Genomic DNA, 21,774 nt, shown 5'->3' on the forward strand with positions numbered 1-21,774 from the left:
TTCTTGTATAGTATTTACACATATCACCCCTTCTCCCAAATATTTTCCAACTCCAAGACTGCTGCTTTATAAATATTGCTTTAAGAAAGAAAAAAATTTTAAAAATAGGACCACTCAGGATTTAACATACAGATTTTAGCACAAATGATATTTTATACTCGCATCCTAAAATAAGCTTCAATTAATTTTATACCTTATCAAAATAAACTTAGAATAAAATATATTGATAGTGTCAAAGTAAAAATGCCTATCACCATGCCATCTCAATTTTTGTTTATTTACATTTAGCTTATTCAGTAAGTTAGTAAAAGCTTTTGTCAGAACAGTTCCTAGTAAATTAGATAGAAAAAAGGGGGAGACAACTAACCAGATACCTGCTATTGGATCTTGGTGAGCTTGCTTGTGTATCACTTCCATTAATTGGCAATTTAATGGGGAAAAGCATACTGAACACATAGACTGTTAATTATGTTCACTCTGAAGTTTTGGAGGCCTTTTGAAAATTTGGCTTCTTGACTGTTACCGGGATTATCCCATACCTGGGACTTGTGATTTCCAACACTGCATGTTTCTAATCTTATTAATTTATATAGTCAAGATATAGCTAACCAATGACCTGATGCTTCTGTTCACAACCAAAACCAACTATAGTTTTATAAATTTATACCCACTGCTGTTGAGTTGATTCCAACTCATAACAACTCTAAAGGACCGAGTAAAACTGCCCAAAGAGTGGCTGATGGATTTGAACTGCTAAGAGCAGGCATGTTCTTTAACCACTGTGTCACCAAAACCCTTTATAAGTTTATAATCATCAAAATAACAAGAAAGGACATTTTGTGAAAGAGGAACAGATTTAATTAGCTATATTCTGAAACTATAGAAACTAAGATATGGAGAAAATAAATAACTTGTAGGAAATCTTTTGGTAGAAATAAAATTTAATCTCCATTTCCTTGAATCCCAAGATCAAGCCAAAACCAAACTCATCACTGTTGAGTCGATTCTGACTCATAGTGACCCTATAGCACTGAGTAGAACTGCCACATATGGTTTCCAAGGCTGTAATCTTTATGGGATAGACTGGCACATCTTTCTCCCAATGAGTAACTGGTGGGTTGGAATCGTGGATCCTTCAGTTAACAGCCCTTCACTTAACCACTGCACCACCAGGGCTCCGTAGTGATCATAAAAGAACACACACAAAGACATACACATGTGTCCACACATGTGTAAGAAAGGATTAGATATTAGCCGTGAATATTTGATACCTTTAGAATTAGCAATATTTTATTTGATGTCTTTAAGTATATCTCTATTATTTCTGTTCATGTCAAAAGGGATAAATGGTATGAAAGAGCAAAAAAAATGGTAACTATAAAATTCTAGACATAAATAAAGGAAGATGGGAGAAAATGAAAGTAAGGAAGAAATGAAGGGGAAAAAAGGAGAGAAAAAGAGGAGAAGGAAGGGGAAAGGAGAGAGGGAAGAAGGAGGAAAAGATAGTATGATTAAATGTCATTAATAATTTTAAAAAGACAAAGTCTCCTGGCCTATTGCTCAATATTTGGAACACAGAACTCCATGAAAATGGTTAAAAGAGGTTTTATAAGCAAATTTGGTTAGTACTGAGAGGAAATCAATATATTATAGGAAGTTATAGAAAAAAACATGTTTTAATAGATTTTAAATTCAAAGAGGCACAGGTTACAGAGTGAAAAAATAATACCAATTCAGATAAAATATAAAACATCCCAAGTTGAAAAGGTTTTGTTAACTGTTACAAATTCCAGCAAACGGTTACCAATCTTAATTAGCAATGTCGTACTATCAATTCTCCAAGAACACAGGGATGAATTGAAACCCTTCCTAAACACATCCTAACGACAATTATAGTACATTGTATTAAACATCAAATACAAAAGTCAATTATGAATTTTATACAATAAGGAAAATATAATAGGTGTAAAAATAATTTTTATCAACACTTGCACTTTCACCATTTAAAGTGAATTTTTTGAACTAAATGTCAACTTTTTAGGTTTTTAGGAGCACTACCAAATTTTGATTTTTTTTTTAATTATAAAATCAAAGCATCTCAATGTAAAGGTATGGGGCATAGTTAGTGTTACAAATTGAAGTGCGTGCTCCCGCACCCCCAAAATACTTGCTCGAATCCTAAGCTCTATAGCTGTGAATTTAATACTATTTGGAAATCGGGTTTTTGTTATGCTAATGAAGTTATATCAGGATAAGGTGTGTCTTAAATCTTCTGAGTTATAAAAAAGCAGATTAGACACATAAGCAAGCACAAATAGGGGAAAGATAGACGCTGTATGGAGAACTTGAAGGAACACCTAGAAGGCCGGTAGAAAAGCTGGAAGAAGGATTTTTCGATATGGGTTATTTTTAAAAGCAAACTTAGAAAAAAGATGCAAAACAAATAACCTTTTCTCCAGCATCCAGGTTCCCCACTTGCGAATCTTACCACTTTTGCTTTCTCCTTTCCCTTCCTCCCTCCCTCCTTCCATCTCTCTCTGTCTGTGTATCTGTGCATGATATTTCTTAGTGAACCATTTGAATATAAGTTGCAGATTACATCTAAAAATTTTAGTGTGAATTTCCTAAGTGAAAAGGATACTATTCCACATAAACAGAAAAATCTTCTGAAGCAGCAAATTAACATTAAAAACAATACTACCATCCATGTTGTTGTTAGGTGCTGTGGAGTGCATTCCGACTCATAGCGACCCTATGTACAACAGAATGAAACATTGCCTGATACTGTGCCATCCTCACAATTATTGTTATGCCTGAGCTCATTGTTGCACCCGCTGCGTCAATCCATCCCATTGAGGGTCTTCCTCTTTTTCGCTGACCCTCTACCAAGTATAATGTCCTTCTTCAGGTCCTGGTCTCTCCTGATAACATGCACAAAGTATGTGAGACAAAGTCTTTCCATGCTTGCTACTAAGGAGCATTCTGGCTGTACTTCTTCCAAGACAGATTTCTTCATTCTTCTGCAAGTGTATGGTATATTCAATATTCTTTACCAACACCATAATTCAAAGGCATCAATTCTTCTTCGGTCTTCCTTATTCATTGTTCAGCTTTCACATGTATATTGAAAACACCATGGCTCGGGTCAGGTGCAACTTAGTCTTTAAAGTGACATCTTTGCTTTTTAATATTTTAAAGAGATCTTTTGCAGCAGATTTGCCCAATGAAATGTTTCATTTCTTCACTGCTGTTTCCATGGGCATTGACATTGTTATACATATGCATTATTCAAATTTTGACCATTGTCCCAATAATCCCCTTTTAGACTCCTCCCCTTGTGGCATAGGGTCCAGTCCAACATCACACATAGCATTTTGTCATTCTGTCTCTTTAGTCTCATTCAACCTGGAATAGTTCCTAAATCACCCATTGTCTTTTGTGACCTTGATTTTTTTTTTTTTAATGTGGCCACTGAGTTTACAGAATGTTCCTTGGTTTGAATTTATTTGATATTTGTGTATGATTAGTTTCAGGTTCTATACTTTTAGCAAGAATACTACAAAAATCATGTCAATTTACTAAGTAATTTTTGATTACTTGGTTAAGATGGTGGCTTCAAACATCACTGCAAAGTTACAATTTTTTCCTTTGTAAATAAAAAGTATTTTGGTGGGGGGGGTTATTTTGAGACTCCACAAATATCCTGTTCTCAACAAACCTCCACCATCTGGTTTTAGAATACATTAATGATTTTTGTCTGAAAGAATTACTATGATGATGGTTGCCAAATGTTGATTTTCTAATTCACCAATTCTTCTTCATTGACTAGTTGGCATTCTATGTAAGAAGAGCTTGCTCTTTTCCAACATTTGTTTATATATAGTATTTATTTATAGCTATATAGATGCAAAGATTTCGAGCTTATTCAATAAGTTATCATCTATAATTATCTGTATTTTTTTAATCCTCCAATTTGTTCAGTGAAGGCCCTTTAAACTGCTTTTTATTTTATTTTGTTTTACAACAACCCATCATCTTTAGTACTGCCTTGTAAAACAAGATAATCCATGTTCATCTTGAATTTTTATTGCTCCAGCCCTGGAACCATCCATAACTCTTAAGAACTTGGTGTCTTTTAGGAGAGAATGGTCTTTAAGCATAAAGATCTGGCTGCTTGATGTAATCATTGCTTCTGGGATATCATTGCTTCTTGGCTGTCTAAAAGACAGAATTAGGAAATAATGTGTGCATATTTAAGCAGATATACATATACACATCTATCTCTATTTATCTACCTATCATTTACCTATCTTTCTATTTTCCCTCAAGTTCAAGCCAAGGGTCAATCTGCTTTCACTATTTGTAAATCCCTTCTCTAATAGCAAGAAATCAGATGCCCTTTATGATTAATAGATTTACTTGTTCGTTCATTTCCTATGTAACCAAGCTCCTTACTCCATTGGCTACTTTCTCATCCTTATCATTCTTTAGCCCCACTCACAACCATGGCCAAATCTTCAAACTTGAATCTTCTTTGTCCTCAGCACCTTAAATCACACTGGTACTGGTTACTTCAAAAGAAGGAAAAGAAAGGCAAAGGAAGGGGAAGGAAGAGAAGGGAAAGAGAGACAAAGAAAGGGAAGAGGAAGAGAAAGAGGAATGGGCAGAAAGGGAAGAAGAAGGAATAGGAAAGAAAGACAAAGGAATTAATTTTTTTTTGAAGAAAATATAGAAGATAGAAAATAAGATGAGGAAAAGGAAGAGACAGTCAATAGATTTTAAAGAACAGAGTGTTTAATTGGATTATAATGTTCAGGATTCTTGAATCTTTGATATACTACTTGAAAAAGTGTATTTAAGTTTCAATCCTAGTATATTTGTTTCAAACACAGATAAAGGCCACGCTAAATCAGGCAGCAACGATTTTATTCCCAAGAAGCATGGATCTAAAGTTTATTCAGAAGAAAATTATTACAGTATATATTTTCTTGTTACTTGTTAACCTAGACCTCATAAAAACTAAGGGTAAAGGAGTCTTAAGGCTCTAACATGTCATATATTTTATCACCATGAATAGGATTTTTTTTCTTACATTTGAAATTATCTGAACTAAAAGTTATGGCACAGCTTAAACATTACCACTTTCACAAAACATTCTCAATACTTCAAAAATACTTAGATGCTCCTCCAACAAACCAAAAACCAAACCAATTGCCATCAAGTTGATTTTGACTCATGGAAGCCCTATGCATGTTAGATTACAACTGTACCCAATAGGGTTTTAAATGGCTGCGACCTTCAGGAAGCAAATTACCAGGCTTTTCTCCCTAGTCATACCTGGTTAGATTCGAAGATTCAAAGCACCAACCTTTTTACTACTGAGTGCTTAACTATTTGCACCAATCAGGAACTCCACTTCTTCAACATGATCCCCCAAATCCAGTTGTTACCCCCAGGAAGACTTAATTATAATAGACTATATATATCTGTTCCACATGACTGTGAGCTCCTTGAAGGCAGGGACATCCATCTTATTTGTTTTATATTCCAACTCTAGGAGTAGGCTTAGAAAATAAACAACGCTCAATAAAACTTTATCCACAGAATGAATATAAATATTCTTCATATCTCATTTTAATTTCAGAATGATTGTGAATCAGTCTGGAGTACAGATATGGCACCCTAGTGCTGAAATACTAGAAATTGCATACCCCAGTGCCTCTTCGCTAATTTAAATTCAGTCCTGACATATGCACATATTTACATTGGTGCCTTCTTTGACCTTTTGTGCCTTATAACAATTCTTCATCTTATATTTGTGTGGTTTGTATTGATTTCCTAAATTAATTAACTCTGCACTACTCACCCTGAACTCCATATTATTTATAGTCACCAAGGTCAGTCTAACTATGCAAAATTAATTTCTCTAATAGAACAAGTCAATGTAAACGTCTATTATTTTATAAAATCATGAACATATTCTTTATTCATTTTCCAGGAATATATTTAAGATATTACAAAGCACTGGGTTTCCAGTTTGAGATAAGAATCTGAGGGTGTTTTGGTATTCTGCCTAGCAGTTCAGTTTGAAAAGTTCTGGTAACTGTTACCTTCTTTAATCTTTAAAACAACATATAAACTAGGTAATATCATCTTCATTTTAAACTTGAGGGAGAGGAAATCAGAGACCACATATCCAGCAAACATATCAACACCATGTCTTGAGTCTTTCTCTATTCCACCCCATTGTTTTCCTCAGCTTTTTATTTTGAAATATTTCAAACCTACAGAAAGATTAGTTCAACGACCATTGGTACACTCTTCATCAAAATTCACAAATTCTTCCCATCTGCCCTATCCCTTATTCTGTGTCTCTGATGCTCTTTTTTCTCATGCTCTCTCTAGATACACAGGCATAGATTTGATATATATGTATATATATGGATTTTTTTTTTTTTTTTTTTGCTATCTAAAGTAGTTGCAGATGCCATGGCACTCCACACTTAAATAATTCAGCACATATCTCGTAAGAATAAGGGCATTAAATGCTGCTTAATTAAAAAAAAAAAAAAAAAAGCAATGTACAACATTACCTAAGTAGTATTTTTGTCACAGATATTTAACCCAAATGAAGCAGCGAGGAAACTATATGATAAATCTATATTGTAGGGTAGTCTACACAAAAATAGATCTTTAAAAGTATTAACATCACAAAAAACAAAAAAGGAGTTGCGATTTTTCCAGATTAAGGGTGACTAAAGTACCATGGAAACTGATATAACAAATCATTCTTTTTTTTTTTTTTTAGTTTCTTATTAAACAGTTAATACACAAATTGTTTTGTGATATTGGTTGCCAACTCCCCGATGTGTCAACACTCTCCCCATCTCCACCCCAGGTTCCCTGTTTGCATTCGTTCAGTTTTCCTGTTCTTTCCTGCCTTCTTGTCTTTGTTTTTGGGCTAGTGTACCCATTGGTTTCGTATCCATGATTGAACCATGAAGCATGTCCCTCATGTGTGCTATTATTCACCCTATAGACCTGTCTAATCTTTGGCTGAAGGGTGAACCTTAGGAGCGACTTCAGTATTGAGTTAAAAGGGTGTCTGGGGCCTTACTCTCAGGATTTCTCCAGTCTCTGTCAGACCAGCAGGACTAGTTTGTTTTATTTTTCTGAATTTTAATTTTGTTCTACATTTTTCTCCCACTTTGTCCAGGACCCTCTATTGTGTCCCTGCCAGAACAGTCAGTGGTGGTAACCAGGCACACCGTCTGGTTGTTCTGGGGTCAGTCTGGTAGAGGTTGTGGTAGTTGTGGTCCGTTAGTCCTTTGGACAAATTTTTCCCTTGTATCTTTGGTCTTCTTCATTCTCCTTTGCTCCAGCTGGGGTGGAACCAGTAGATGTATCTCAGAGGGCCATTCGCAGACTTTTAAGAACCCAATCACTACTCACCACAGTCGGATTTAGAGCACTGTCTTTATAGACTATGTTATGCCAGTTGAGATAGATTTCCCCTGAGACCATGGCCCCTGACCTCAGCCAAGGAGATCTGTCTCTAAGGGCATTTGGATGTGCCTATGAAACTCCTATAGCTTCGTCCTGGTCAAGTTGTACTGACTTCCCCCCAGTATTGTGTGCTGTCTTACCCTTCACCAAAGTTACCACTTATCTACTATCTAGTTTGTGTTTTTCCCTTCCCGCCTCTCCCTTCCCTCATAACCATCAAAGATTATTTCTTTCTGTGTAGAAACTTTTTCATGTGCTTTTATAATAGTGGTCTTAAACAGCATTTGTCCTTTTGTGATTGACTTACTTCACTCAGCACAATGCCCTCCAGAATCATCCATTTTGACAGATACCATTCTTAATTGTATACTATATTGAAGGAATTAAATAAAAACAGTTACAAAAGACATTTTGAGGACAGTGAATATGAATGGTATATTAAGCCAAAAACCAAACCTACTGCCATCAAGTTGATTCTAGCTTGTGGCTACTCCATGTGTTACAGAGTAGAACTGCTCCATAGGGTTCTCTTGGCTCTAATCTTTATGGAATCAGATTGCCTGGCCTTTCTTCTATGGTGTCACTGAGAGGGTCCAAACCACCAATCCTTAGGTTAGTAGTTGAGCACAAACCACTTGTGCCACCCAGGGACCATGAATGAATATTAGATAATGTTATTTCACCATGACTGTATTGTTTTTCAGAACAAAAAATGAAAGTGTTTCTAGAACGTTGCTTCCTCTAACATACATACATACCTACACAGATCCATAAGAATTATGTGATTTTATAACTATAGTATATGAATGTCTATAGCTCTTTTCATGATGCGTCAAAGTTTTAAATGGAGTTATGGAAAGAAAATTAGTAATATAAATATCTTAACTTAATAGTCCTAATAAAAAAATTATAGATAACTTTTTCCCCAGATTTTATCTTACATTCAGATCTTTAAGTAGTTATTATTAACATTAGCAATCTACGTAAAACAATTATTTATTTCCAATAGTGGTGCAATAAGTAATTGTTTCTCCCACAAATCACAAGGCTTTTTATAAGCTATTCAGTCTACACCGGGCAAAAAATTGAAAGAATCAGAGAGGTATAGATAAATTGAGATTATTTAAATACATAAATTTATTTTACGGTAACTCAAACACATATATTTTTAACTACATAAAATATTTTACAATGTAAAGAAGGAAGGCTACAAGAGAAATGACCATGCGGGCTAAGAAGAAATGAAACCACAGAGAACGGGAGGGAAAAAGGCAGATCACACCACAAATCTTTAGGATTGAAAAGGATGAGTCATTTTCACCAGGATTAAGGTTGGAACTTGTTTAGTTATTAAACATTATCCTTTATTATCTGCATACAGTAGGGAATAGAATAAAATTTAGGGGTAAGTTGAAGAGTTTATAAATTCAAGTAGGAAGGTATGAATGTTGGCTGATCACATTGATAAAGGCTCAACTGAAACAGGCAGTGATCCTGGTAATTTGTGTATTTAAAATAAGATATAAAAATAAGACGTGGGGAATTTCTTCTTTATAAAGAATTTTCTCCAACCCCATGGATATAGGAAGCCCCACAGTGGTTAGGAGCTTGGCTACTAACCAAAAGATTGGCAGTTCAAATCCACCAGGTGCTCCTTGGAAACTCTGTGGGCAGTTCTACTCTGTCCTATAGGGTTGCCATGAGTTGGAATTGACTAGGCAACAATGGGTTTTGGCTTTTTTGGTTTATGGATATAGGGTCTGATTAACTTTTTTAATCAATTGAAATTGCATTTAAAATCATGGATATAGCTACATTATTTTCTCACTGCTAGCATTCCCTTTATACTAATTTAGTGTTTTTGTTTGTTTGGCTTTTTAATAATAAGTATTCCATACTGGGTTTTAAAACTGAGAAGAGTCAGAACTCTATTTATATGGCCAATACCTTTGTTAAAATAAATACCCATAAAATATTTTTTGAAGAGGTGTTGGAAAACGACAACATACAGATAAAAAAGAAATTCAATCTGACAAAAAAAAATGTCATGTCCAGAACTTGAAAATTCTCAGTAAGTGCAGTTTCTTGGTAAATTTCTCCACCTAGATGAAATAGACTGGATTCTCCACTTATTTTCTCAAGGTAAAGATCAGCACATTTCTATGTTAAGTAATCTTTTTTCTGCATTGCATTTTCCTTGTTTTCAAATTAGTTAATGATTTCACTGAACTTCAGTTTCTAAACCTAGGGTTATCTCTTACTTTTTCCTCATCTCCATGTCCAAGAGGCCATTGATGATGTCTTTGCTTCCTTTGAAATTCTTCTGTAACCCATCCGTCTCTGTGCTTTCTTATACTGGCACTATGCCTTAGTTTAAGTTCCCATTCTCTCTTACATCTTTATTGCAGTTCACTCTTGTGATGTCTTTGTTACTAGTCTCTATACTCTCCAAGTTTTTCTAAGCTCTATTTCCATACTTTGGTGTCTAAAATGTAGATTTCATCTTGTTATTATCTTCTTATTCCTTTGTCACACTTTCTTGGTTATCTATCCTCTCCTCAATTTCATCCTTCATAATAAAGCCCTGATTTTGTTCAGGTATCAGGTGGCCTCAAATTTTAGGGTAGTCTAGGAACTATGATTCATCTAGGAATTGATAAATCCATCCCCACATTAGTTACCACTTTTTGAATGAGCTTATATAGGGATTTTGGGCACTGAGACAGGAGGAAGAGTCTACCATGTAAAATTTCTAGGCAAAGTTCTTAATAAAGAACTTGGAAGAAAAAAAAAGGTTTTAGTATTGAGATTTTGATGTGTAAAATTAATTCAGCTATCCAGAAATAATAAGAGGAAAGAATTGCAGAGAAGTAGACTGAAGTTGTGTTTTCAGTGAACAGTAGAATTCACCATCTTTGCATTCACACTATCTCTAAGCCTTCTTGTCATCTGAGATATTAACTGTCCTAGTTTTACTTTCAGTCAGGTCTTCTGTTACTTGAAGCATAAATTCATTAATCCCAGAATTCCTATGTTATTGCTAATTACCTACCTGAGAAAATTCACCATGCTTGGTGTAGAATCCAAGCCAACTGGAATCATCATGATCTGGCTCTAGTCTACCTTTCTATTTTCATTTGACTACTTTCTCTCAGCTTTCTGAAACAGAGAACATTTATAAATCTTGAGTCAGAGGTTCTTTCATTTCTCAATGTCTTTTGTACTGCAACCTCAGTGAACAATGCCTGTCACCCTCTTACCCCCATCTAAATGTCTTGAAGTATGAATCATTCTTCCACCCACAATTTAAATGCTCCCTCAATTGCAAACCTAATCTGGCCTATTGTATCAGAAGCAATCATTTCCGATTTTTATCCCCAAAGCAAATTACTCACATTTTACCGTTAGTAATCACATTATTTTTATATCTAATATCTCCCCATTAATCTAGTTAAGTATATTTTTGTTTGTTTAGTGGGTGTGGTTTCAGTCCTGCCTAAAGAAAAGTCAGGAAGTAACTGATAAAGTGTTGGAGTTTACACCTATACATCTTTGCAAAATGTGCCAATTTTTTTTGTTTTTCTTTTTAAAGATGAAGGAGAGAATAGAATTGTAAGTAATTGGCACTTGAGATGAAGGAAAGCTCTAAGAATTACAAAAGTATGTAGTACATTTGACTTGTTATTTTTATTGACCCTTTTAAGTAAGAGTATAGTCAGAAATGGAAGGAAGTAATTCAGGAGGAAATTTATTGGCTTGGGCCAAAGCAGAACCTCTGTTGGAGGGATTTTTCCACTTTGAGATTAAGCAGAGGTTGGGGTCTGAGCAGGGCAGCATTCTTACAGCACAGCCATGATGACAGAAATGGCTGAGGCCCAGTGTAGTATGCAGGAAAACAGCAGGAGGACTAACAAATGGAACTTAGAGTTGAACACCAGAATCCCCGAGATCTGCCTGACATATTTTATGGGGGACTCTTCAAAAGGATTGAGGGCCTGTGAGCACCAATACCAATATGACCTTATTTGTGCCCAAAAGCAGTATGGTTTTTGACATCCACAGTGCATCGATATTCCATTGCACCTGTAACAATGCTTTACACTTAGTAGGGATGCAGTAACTATTTTCTTGATTGAACTAAATAAATTGGTCTACTTCTTTAATAAACCATGACTTGTCATCCATCCATGGTCACCACCCAGAAGAGAAACTACCCTGAGTTGGGATATATTAACTTCAAGGCAATTTTATGAAATTAAAAAAAAAAAAAAAACACTGGACTGCAACCACACCCACTAAACAAATTTTATGAAATAAAAATAACTGTAATACAGGAACTGAGAATTTCTTTTTTTCTTTGCTGTTTTGATTTTGTTTGTTTGTTTTTTTCAGTAATGACAAGTAAAAAAGGTAGTAAAAGAATCAAGGGCATTCAAAATTTCCAATCTGTAGAATTTTTTAAAAAATTACCATACTGCAAATGCAAATTTTTGCCTGCATCACTTTGCCGTCAAAAGAAATTGATCTCTGTGTGAATTATAATATTTAAGCTTATGGCCTTTCTGAGGAAATGCACCTGCAGCAGAATGAGAAATGAGGGGAGGCCGATCATTTGGCACATGGTCAGTACAGTTACAGGAATCTGTTTTGAAATGGAAGGAGCACAGTCCTGAATGGTATAACTGATTAAATTCATGTTTTTCAGGAGTTCTCAATTCTCTCTCAGATATTGCCTGGACTTATTTTATCCATACACTGCCCTTGTAATTTCAAAGAGGAATTATAAGGATTTGTAGATTATTTGCAGATTCAAATTTTAAAGCACTAGGGCTCTTTGGCCAATCATATCCCTCTGATTGTACCTTGTATAAGATGACAGGTGGTTTAACTTGTTGCTTTCAGGTGATGATGGCAGAAGCAGGCGCTGAGTCAATTACGAAGAGTTCTTTCCAAACTGAGGATAAATGGTCTTTGTCATAAGGTATCTTCCCAAAGATTGTTGCTTTTGTGATTCGATTTGCCTCCTGGTTTACAATGAAAAATGATCCTGAAAAACCTACCTTGGCCACTTTGAGTTTCTGCATACAAGCCCTTCAATCCCAGGTTTATCTTTTACTTTATCACCATCCATAGTTATCTTAAGTACTTTGCTACACAGCACTACCAAGTTAATAAATACACCCTGCATATCTGATACACCCAAATATTCTAGAGAATGTTTGCACAATCACAACCGATTCAGTCTTTGTTCAATAAAAGTCATATGAAAATATCCATTTTCATTTTGTCTATTCTATAGCTAAATACGTGAAATGTCTTTAGTTTCAATTGTACTATTCAAATTATGATTATCTCTTAGCAAATCGAATGTCACACAGTTCATCTTATTCTAGGGCCATATGCTTACATGCTTGCAAGCTTTCCCTTATTTTACTTTTATGATTATTTATTTTATTATAAATAAGCTACTAAAACATCTTGCTTAATTTAATGTGGAAACCAACACTTTTGGAAATTCCTGTCAGTGAAAAAATATAGAAATACAAATATTATGAGCCTCTCCCATACATACACACACACAATTAGGTAGACAGTAAAAAATATAGAAGGAAAAATACTGAAAGATGAATAGTAATTCAATCAGACTCATGTGTTGGGATTATAGGTTTGTTTCCTCATTTCGATTTGTAAATTTTCTTGCATAAAAAGTAAAGACAAATACAGTAGCCTCCTACTCTCAGAAGGTTAACAGAGGTATATTTGGACATTAACATTTGCAGAATTTTTTATTCTTTTCATTTTATTTATATATATTTCCTAATCTTATAACAATGAATTTGTGTTACAATTTGTAGTACAAGGTAGTTTTAAAACCTTTTACCAAAAAAATTTATTTTTAGATGGAAAACTACAGATGTCTCATTCTAATTTACATGTAGCTTTTTCCTTCTCTGACCAAAATATGTGGCTGGAATATATGTTCAACCTCATCACTGTCTAAAATTTCCATGAAAACATAGTGGAACTTTTTTTAAAAGGAGAAGATACAGTTAATACAGTCTGGGTTTAAACCCAGATTTTCTTTAGGTCCATTGTGATTGTTGCTGGTGTAAAATTGAAGTCAGTTCTTTAAAAGGTGCTAACTCTCCTGCCAAGATTAATTTGATTTGTGTGTATGCGCATGTATCCATGTAGGCAAGTTGTTTTATTTTACAATTAGATACAGAAGCCCTCATTTTTATAGGTTAAAGAGGAAAGTGTACACCTTTTTCTAATTCTTATTTATTTGTAAACTATAAAATAGATCCACTTGGATGACTCCCTGGACTGTTTAGCCACACATTGCCACCTGTGTGATGTAACAGGTAAATTTCTGAAATGTCTGTGAAAAAACATATAGGTGTTTTCTAAAGACACTAAGGAAGTTTGATAGGTAAGAAATATCTTCTAAAGCAAAGAATCCTCTTGTAAATTTAATATTCACTGCTTAATTGATCTGCCCCATAAGTGTGAATTTTCATACACTATTTATTTTCAATGCAGAGTATGTACAAATTTCTAGTGCTGGGTAAATTTTACTTTTTATTATAGGAATTTTGTTATCTAAAGTTTATTAAAAGCCTCCCCCCACAGTACTAATAATTACATTGTCATGAAATAGGCTTTTTAATAGCAGTTACTTTTTTTTTTAATATATTATCTTTCTTCAAAACAGTTGCTTAATAGCAAATTAGTTTTAATGGAAATTTATTCCCAAGATATGCATGATTATATATCACATTTGATGCGATTACTGTGTAAATTCTGATGCAGTACATTTAAAAAATTTTTTGAAAATATATGCTAATTTGGTAAACTGATTGAAATATAAGCAAGTTTTAACCCCATTTAATCCTTTCAAAACACTGAAGAAACAAAATTATACATTTATTTTAAGAGGATTTTGCTTACATGTAATATTTTATTTGCTTATGTAACTCATATCAGATATGTTCAAAGAAGTTTAAAAACACGTTGTTTGCTTTTCTTTAAAATCTAGTAGTATGTAGAGAAAGAAAGATAGTTCAAAGGAGAATAACTGAATTAGAATAAAGCATGAAAGAAGGTTGTTGTCTGCTTCAAGATAAGAAGACGTCAACAAAAAATTTTAAAGCGGAGCAAGTTTCTACCATAAAATTTAAATCCACCTGGAGATGGGGGGAAACCTTGACTTTCAGATCCTGATACTTAATTTCAAGTATTCCCCACCCAACTCTGGTGACTGAGATTTAAATAAGACACTAGAAAAAATTTGTTGATTCATTCATTCATCCTTTCACACACTTAAGGAATATCTTCTTCTATGAAAGTTCCACAAACCTAAAAACCAAACCCATTGCCATTGGGCCAATTCCGACTTATAGCGACCCTATAGAACAGAGTAGAACTTTCCCATAGGGTTTCCAGGGAGCGGCAGTGGATTGGAACTGCCGATCTTTTGGTCAGCAGCCAAAAGCTTAACCACTGCCACGCCAGGGCCCCATGGCAGTTTAGTGGTGGAAAAATTCTCACTTTCCTTATGAAAGACCCATCTGTCAGTGGAGGCTTGCCTGATACTCTGATGCTGAACAGGTTGCAGTGGAGCTGCCAGACTAAGACAGACCAAGAAAAAAGGCCTGGTGATCTACTCCTGAAAACCAGTCAATGAAAACTTTATGGATCACAACTGTCAGATCTGGAACCAATCATGAGGATAGCACAGGACTGGGCAGCATTTTGTTCCACTGTGCATGGGGTCACCACGAGTCAGGCCAAGTAGAAGGCAGCTCACAAAAAATATTTCTAGGTGTTGGAACGTACAGATGCATAAGGCATGGTTCCTGTATTCAAAGAGTTTATCAAATTGCCAGAACATAATCAACCAAATCAGAGATTTTCATATATTGTAGTAAGTCCCATGATTGACACAATAGTAGAATGAGAGAAAGAGGACACAAGTCAGTCTGAAGGGAACCAGGAAGGCTTCCTGAGATGTGTAAGATTTTCTGTGTTGTTATATTTACATTGTATTCACAGTTGCATAGATATATCTGCCTTCTGAAGAGAATTAATGGTAATACCTGAGAATTTTTAAGACAGTAATATTCTGCCACAGATTAATAAAATTTAGAAAGGAAAATGCATTAAAATTAGTATGAAATGTGCACATCAAGGGAATATGCATTGTTTTATTTGAGTCATACACATAGTTTATTTTAGTCAAATAATACAGCAATTAAATCCGTAAGAGTCATAAGAAAGATGCCATCATACAAAGCAATCCTATCACTGTACTTAATTTGTGCCAGTGTGTTCTGTTCACAGTGATTATGAGCTCTTTATAATGGCATATAATTAGATAAACAAAAGGATGGATGACAGGAAAATACTGAGGCAACTTCAGCACATTAGTTCTGGGTTTAGTTAAATTAGGTTGACACTATATCAATGTTAACTCCAAAATACTGGCTTTAATTTCATAAATACTACATAAATCTATTTCGGTTATAGACAAAAACACCAAGGTATCCTCCTTTTGTATATTTTTATAGTGGCAAAACTAAACACTTGAATTTGAACTACCCCTGGTGATGCAGTGGTTAAGAGTTGACTCCTAACCAAAAGGTCAGCAGCTGGAATCCAGCAGCCGCTCTTTGGAAACCCTACGCAGTAGTTCCACTCTGTTCTGTAGGGTCGCTATAAGTCAGAATCAACTCAAAGGCAATGGGTTTGGTTTTTTGGTTTTAACTAATATAAAGTAAACGTTATTAGATGGAATCAGAGATAGTGTACAATTATTCCGAAAGAAAATTTCTATTCATACAAATGCATTTAGCAGTAATAAAACTGAATCACTAAGAGGTTAAGCAACTTGCCCAGAGTCAAAGTTGGGATTTACAAAATTAACGGATATTTTGTTGGTGCCAGACTTTGTGTTAGACTCCAGGCTTCCTGATTCCTAACTTTTAGCAACTGTAACATGGGACATTTAAATATCTTAATCACTTAATTAATTACAGAGGTGACTACCTCATTTTATATGAAGTAACTTCCTACATTTATTAGTAAAACTACTACACTCATGCCAAAGTCGAATTCCCAGAAAAGCACTTAAACTGCAAAAAAGAATTAAAATATTTTGGTAAATATTTCACTGCTCTTTTTGTATTTTTTTATCATGAACAATTCTTTAAATGAAAAATGTTTCTAAGTTGTAGTAATGTAAGAATCTAACTAATCAAACTGCAAAGTGAGTAATGAGACCAAATTTGAAATATTTTATGAAAAGTGTGTTTGAAAGAAAATCAATTTGTTCATAAAATTTATGGGTATGTTCATTGGAACAGATATAATAGTTGAAATAAAATATACTTTTTATTTAAAAGTATTGTTGAACAAGAATAATTGTAGCATAATAAAGATCCAATTACAATTTTATATTGTTCTTCTAATATTTATTCAATGGAGAAGTAGTCTTCTGTCCCTGCATGAGAATTGGCCAGGTCTCATGAATTTTCTGTTCTAACTTAAAGCCACTTGAAATAATGAAATAGCTTTTCATTATCTTCCATTCCAAGATCAACAAGTCTTCCGTGAAGGTATTTTTTTTTTTCTTCACATGTCCAGTTCAGGCCTGTAGTTGGTGGCCATGTGCCTTCAGGAGAGGAGGGCTATGTGCTCAGCTATTGTCCCTTTGATAATACACTCTCTTTTCTAACTTGTTAAGTTAGGGGTAAGCAAATGGAAAACTATTGTCTGTGACCTTCTTGGAAATGAGTAATGGTGCCATTACCTTCTTGGAATGAGAAAGCACAAGACTGTTTAAAGGAATATGACCCATATTTTTGGTGATGGGTTACTTTCTCCTACTTATGGCTATTTTTGTAATCATTTAAAAATAGGGATCTTTTGAGAATCATGTTTAATAGAGAAAGTATGTTTTATAGTTACCCACTGTTTTTCAAGCTGTATATTACTGAGGTCCCAAAATATGTGTCAAGGTCAGAAAAAAAGCGAATTGCTGAAATACATTGTACGTTGTTTTTGTTGTTGTTGGCTGCCATCTGTTGTTGTTAGTCACCCTCTGACTCACGGCAATCCCGTGTGTTACAGAGTAGAACTGTTCCATAGGGTTTTCTTGACTGTAATCTTTATGGAAGCAAATCACCAGGTCTTTTCTTCCTAGGAGCTGGTGGGACAGTTTGAACCACCAACCTTTCCAAAACAAGCTGATCACAAACCATCGAAGAAATGTTGACCATTAAGTTTAACAAATGAACATCAGTAATAAATTATTTTATGTTTGATCAATAACTATTTCTGTATTTACAAGTCAGCATAGTTATAAAGTCCAGCCTAAGACTCAGTGATTGCATCAAGGGACCCATTACCACTAAAGATTAGCTTTTATAGACAAATCTTAACCAATCAGTGTTCATTTGTTCACAACAACTTTTAAAAAGACACATATAATTCTTGAAATATAGTTAGGCCTCAGAATCCATATTCTATTCCAAGTACCAAAATGAGATATGTTTCAAAACAGGCACAAAATAACTTCATACTTATTGTTTTGGGGATGGGAAACAAGCTGCGCAGGTGATTTCTTCTTGATTCTCTCTGAAATAAATGAGAACCTTCTCCCCCAAAAGATCTTTTGCACGTAAAATGGACTGAATGGATATGTTTTATATGTCTATTGAATCACTATGAATTTAGACATTATTTATTTTAGGATGTCAAAATAAGTCAAGTAGAAATTATTTTAAGTTGGGTAGTCCTAGTTACTTAACAAATAAGGCTCTACCACATAGTTTTGAGTAAAAAGGATAATTCCCACTTAACTGAATGACCAAAAAAGAAAATAGGAATCCATCAGGATAGAATAACATGAAATAAAAGGCATATTTTAGTATATACAATATAAACATGTTGTCTGTTTAACAGACTTTATACTATAATAATGTAAGGAAAATCAAACACTTTTGCACTGTACAATCTTTTAAAGTAAAAAAAAAATTGTTCTGTTGTTTATTCAGTAGCATTGTGAACCCTGCTAGATGCTAAGGTATGTGATCTACAAATGAACTATACATAGTTTCTTTTCTGAACAAAATTACTTACGTCCAGACAGAAATCTAACATTTTCTTTAATAGACACGTTTAACACAAAGTTATTGTTTTGTGGAAGAAGGTAGTCAATGTATGTACGAAAAATGGGTAACCAAAACCAAACCAAACCCAGTGCCGTCGAGTCGATTCCGACTCATAGCCACCCTATAGGACAGAGTAGAACTGCCCCACAGAGTTTCCAAGGAGCACCTGGCAGATTCGAACTGCCGACACTTTGGTTAGCAGCCGTAGCACTTAACCACTATGCACCCAGGTTTTTGATAAAAATTTTTTCAGGGATCGAAAATAATTGCATTGATAGCATAGATTAACTATTTTCAAGAAAAAACTTCCCTTTCTAAATTTAAAGGTTGTATTGCTTAAATATTTTTTGGTACAGACTCATCTAAAAGTTAAAAAGTAAGTATTTTTGGCTCAAAATTACAGCATTTATCTGTAGATGCTAAAATTTATCATGCATATTTGGAAAATCTATGAAAAAGATTTTCATCCAACTAATAAAGACATAGCATGTAACCAATGTGAAATATTTTCTCTTTTATTTGTTTGTCACTTGCCTTTAAAATGATAAACATAATTAACAGCCATACTCTTCTACTATAAAAGGTGGAAAATGTGGACCATTTTCCTCTTTCTAACAAATTCTTCAGCTGACACAGCAGGTAGATTCTTAATGTTAGACTCTGCTGAAGTGTCAGAGCTTTGGCAAATCTTTTGATCTGTGTTAGTACTGTTATTAGTATTCAGGAATGGGGACTAGGAACAAAAACAAGTCATTTTTCATTATTACTTTGCCATCATGAAACCAATCATCAAATTGGTAATAACAGGAAAAAGGTTGCAAGAAAGAGTTTGCATTTCTGAGTTTGAGGATAATGTAACTTTCCAAAGGGGAGTAGGAATAGTGAGGAATATTTAAAGTCCCTACAGGAGGACAAAAGATGTTGGCAAACACTTTACATAATACATTAAAAAAAAAAGAAAAAAGCTGCCATCAAGTCATACGCCACCCCATAGGGCTTCCAAGGAGCAGCTGGTGGATTCGACCTGCCAACCTTTTGGTTGGTAGCCAAATTCTTAACCACTGAGCCACTAGGACTCCTTAATACATATATAGCATTTAATTGAGGAAGCTCAAATCTTCCAGTTGAAATTTTAAAAAATATTTTTATTAAACATCCATTTCTGCCTGACACTTCCAAGTTAGAATGGAGCAAAAAGAGGGGGCGCGAGAGAAAGACCTTTATTTATTTAGAATAAAAGAAAAGGTGTTTCAGTGAGTTTATTCTTTTCTCTGTAAAACAACTGGTCAGCCTCCTTTCCTTGAAACACTTTCCCTGTTTGCCTCATCACCCTCTTTTCATTTTGTTTGCTTCTGGTTATTATTTTGCTATCCATCTCAGGCTCCTCTTCCTGCTCATCCTGAACTTGTAAGAGTCAAGGCTCTATCCTTGGTGATCTGGCTGTTTTTCTCTACAGTCTCTCCCTTGAAAACCTCTTTCTCCCTCCTGCATTCAACAAGCCTCTGGCTGCAGATGCCTTCCTATGTTTGTCCCCAATATTATTCTGTGTCCTGACATACGTTCCTCTCCTGCACTGATCAGCAAGAATTATCACAAGTGTTCATCACGTTATCTTAACTACAACAAAAATGTTTAAAACTAAACCATCATTGTGCGTTTTAGATTTTCTCTGAACTTCCTTATTACTGTCAGCAGTACAGAGTTATCCCTTTCTCCCAGGCATACAACATTGTAATCGTCTTTGTTTCTTCAAGTAACATGGAGTTAGTCACTAAGATTTGTCAAATTGTCCCTCATATGAACTCTTTCTGTCCTCACTATCTTTCAGTTTCCATTGTTACCATGTTGATAAAAGAATAGATGATGACATAGCTGACCTCTCTGCCTCTCTGTAGTCTGTGTTTCATGTAATTACTTCTGTAAACAGTTAAATTTTGCTCTAGCTATACTTTGTTGTGGAAACCCTGGTGGTGTAGTGGATAAGTGCTGGCTGTTAACCAAAAGGTTGGCAGTTCAAATCCACCAGGCGCTCCTTGGAAACTCTATGGGGCAGTTCTACTCTGCCCTATAGGGCTACTATGAGTCAGAATCGACTCGACAGCAACGGGTTTGGTTTTTGGTTTTTATACTTTGTTGTAGTTAAGTATCCTGTGCAAATATTTACCTAATTCTAATAGAGGATCATAAAACCCCAAAACCCACTGCCATCGAGTCAATTCTGACTGATAGCAACCTTATAGGACAGAGTAGAACTGCCCCTATAGGGTTTCCAAGGAGCGCCTGATAGATCTGAACTGCCGACCTTTTGGTTAGCAGCCTTAGCTCTTAACCACTACACCACCAGGGTTTCCAGAGGATCGCAGCAAGAACTTAAGACATACAGAATTAATAAATGAAAATTAGTCTAGCTATTAACCTGTAAAAATGATATGCAGATTATTATTACATAAATTATTATTAGATAATATAAACACCCTCCCTTCTCCAACTATTAGATATAAAAATTGTTTAAACTCTTTTACATCACAAAAGAGATTGACTTGAAACACCCAAAAACACACCCTGCACTAATTCAGTCTCATTGACATAACAAAGACCACCCATTCCCAAATGGGATTAAAACCACAGACATAGAGGTTAAGTTTTACAACACATGTTTTTGGGGGGACACAATTCAATCCATAACACAGACTATGCATAATTATACCCATAGACACGTCTATTCAGCAGCCTAGTTATCATATACCTACTAACCTATCAATCCAGTTAGCTCCGTAAACTTTGAACACATTTCTGTGAATCTACTGTATATATAGTAAGTATTCAATGAATTTGTTGATTTTTTTCTGTTTATACACAGTACATATGACTTACCAGCCTGCATCTACAGTTACCTCCAATTTTAAAAATTGTCTTATCCAATCATTTATTTTTATTATAAAAGTACATTTTGAATATGCTAATTAATTATTTTATCTTTTTTTCAACATCTAAAAAATACATATTCAGAGTCTATGAGAATTCTGTAAGTATGAGTGAGGATGAATGTTAAGAAGGTAGACTAGCAATGTTCTCAGGATCTGATTGTCAGAAA

The 21,774-nt window shown here is 34.6% G+C and overlaps 1 protein-coding gene across 5 annotated transcripts in view; it reads right to left on the reverse strand.

Moving 5' to 3' along the window:
* Nucleotides 1–21,774, reverse strand: part of CCSER1 (coiled-coil serine rich protein 1) — a 1,577,476-nt gene that overhangs the window by 477,434 nt on the left and 1,078,268 nt on the right. The window contains exons 11-13 of one of the 5 annotated variants that reach the window (XR_007517628.1): nt 12,369–12,530; nt 10,559–10,665; nt 3,976–4,218 (exon numbers count right to left, since the gene is read on the reverse strand). The exons of 3 other annotated variants lie outside the window; for them this stretch is intronic. Coding sequence is in view for 1 of the 2 variants with exons in the window: in XM_049885717.1 (XP_049741674.1) it covers nt 12,405–12,530 (126 nt within the window). In the remaining variant the exon portion in view is untranslated. Of the gene's footprint in view, nt 1–3,975; nt 4,219–10,416; nt 10,666–12,368; nt 12,531–21,774 lie in introns of those variants that run through there. One more of the 5 variants, XM_049885717.1, reaches the window with a different exon arrangement.

Source organism: Elephas maximus, chromosome 5 (genome assembly GCF_024166365.1).
Source record: "Elephas maximus indicus isolate mEleMax1 chromosome 5, mEleMax1 primary haplotype, whole genome shotgun sequence".
NCBI classification, from domain to species: domain Eukaryota; kingdom Metazoa; phylum Chordata; class Mammalia; order Proboscidea; family Elephantidae; genus Elephas; species Elephas maximus.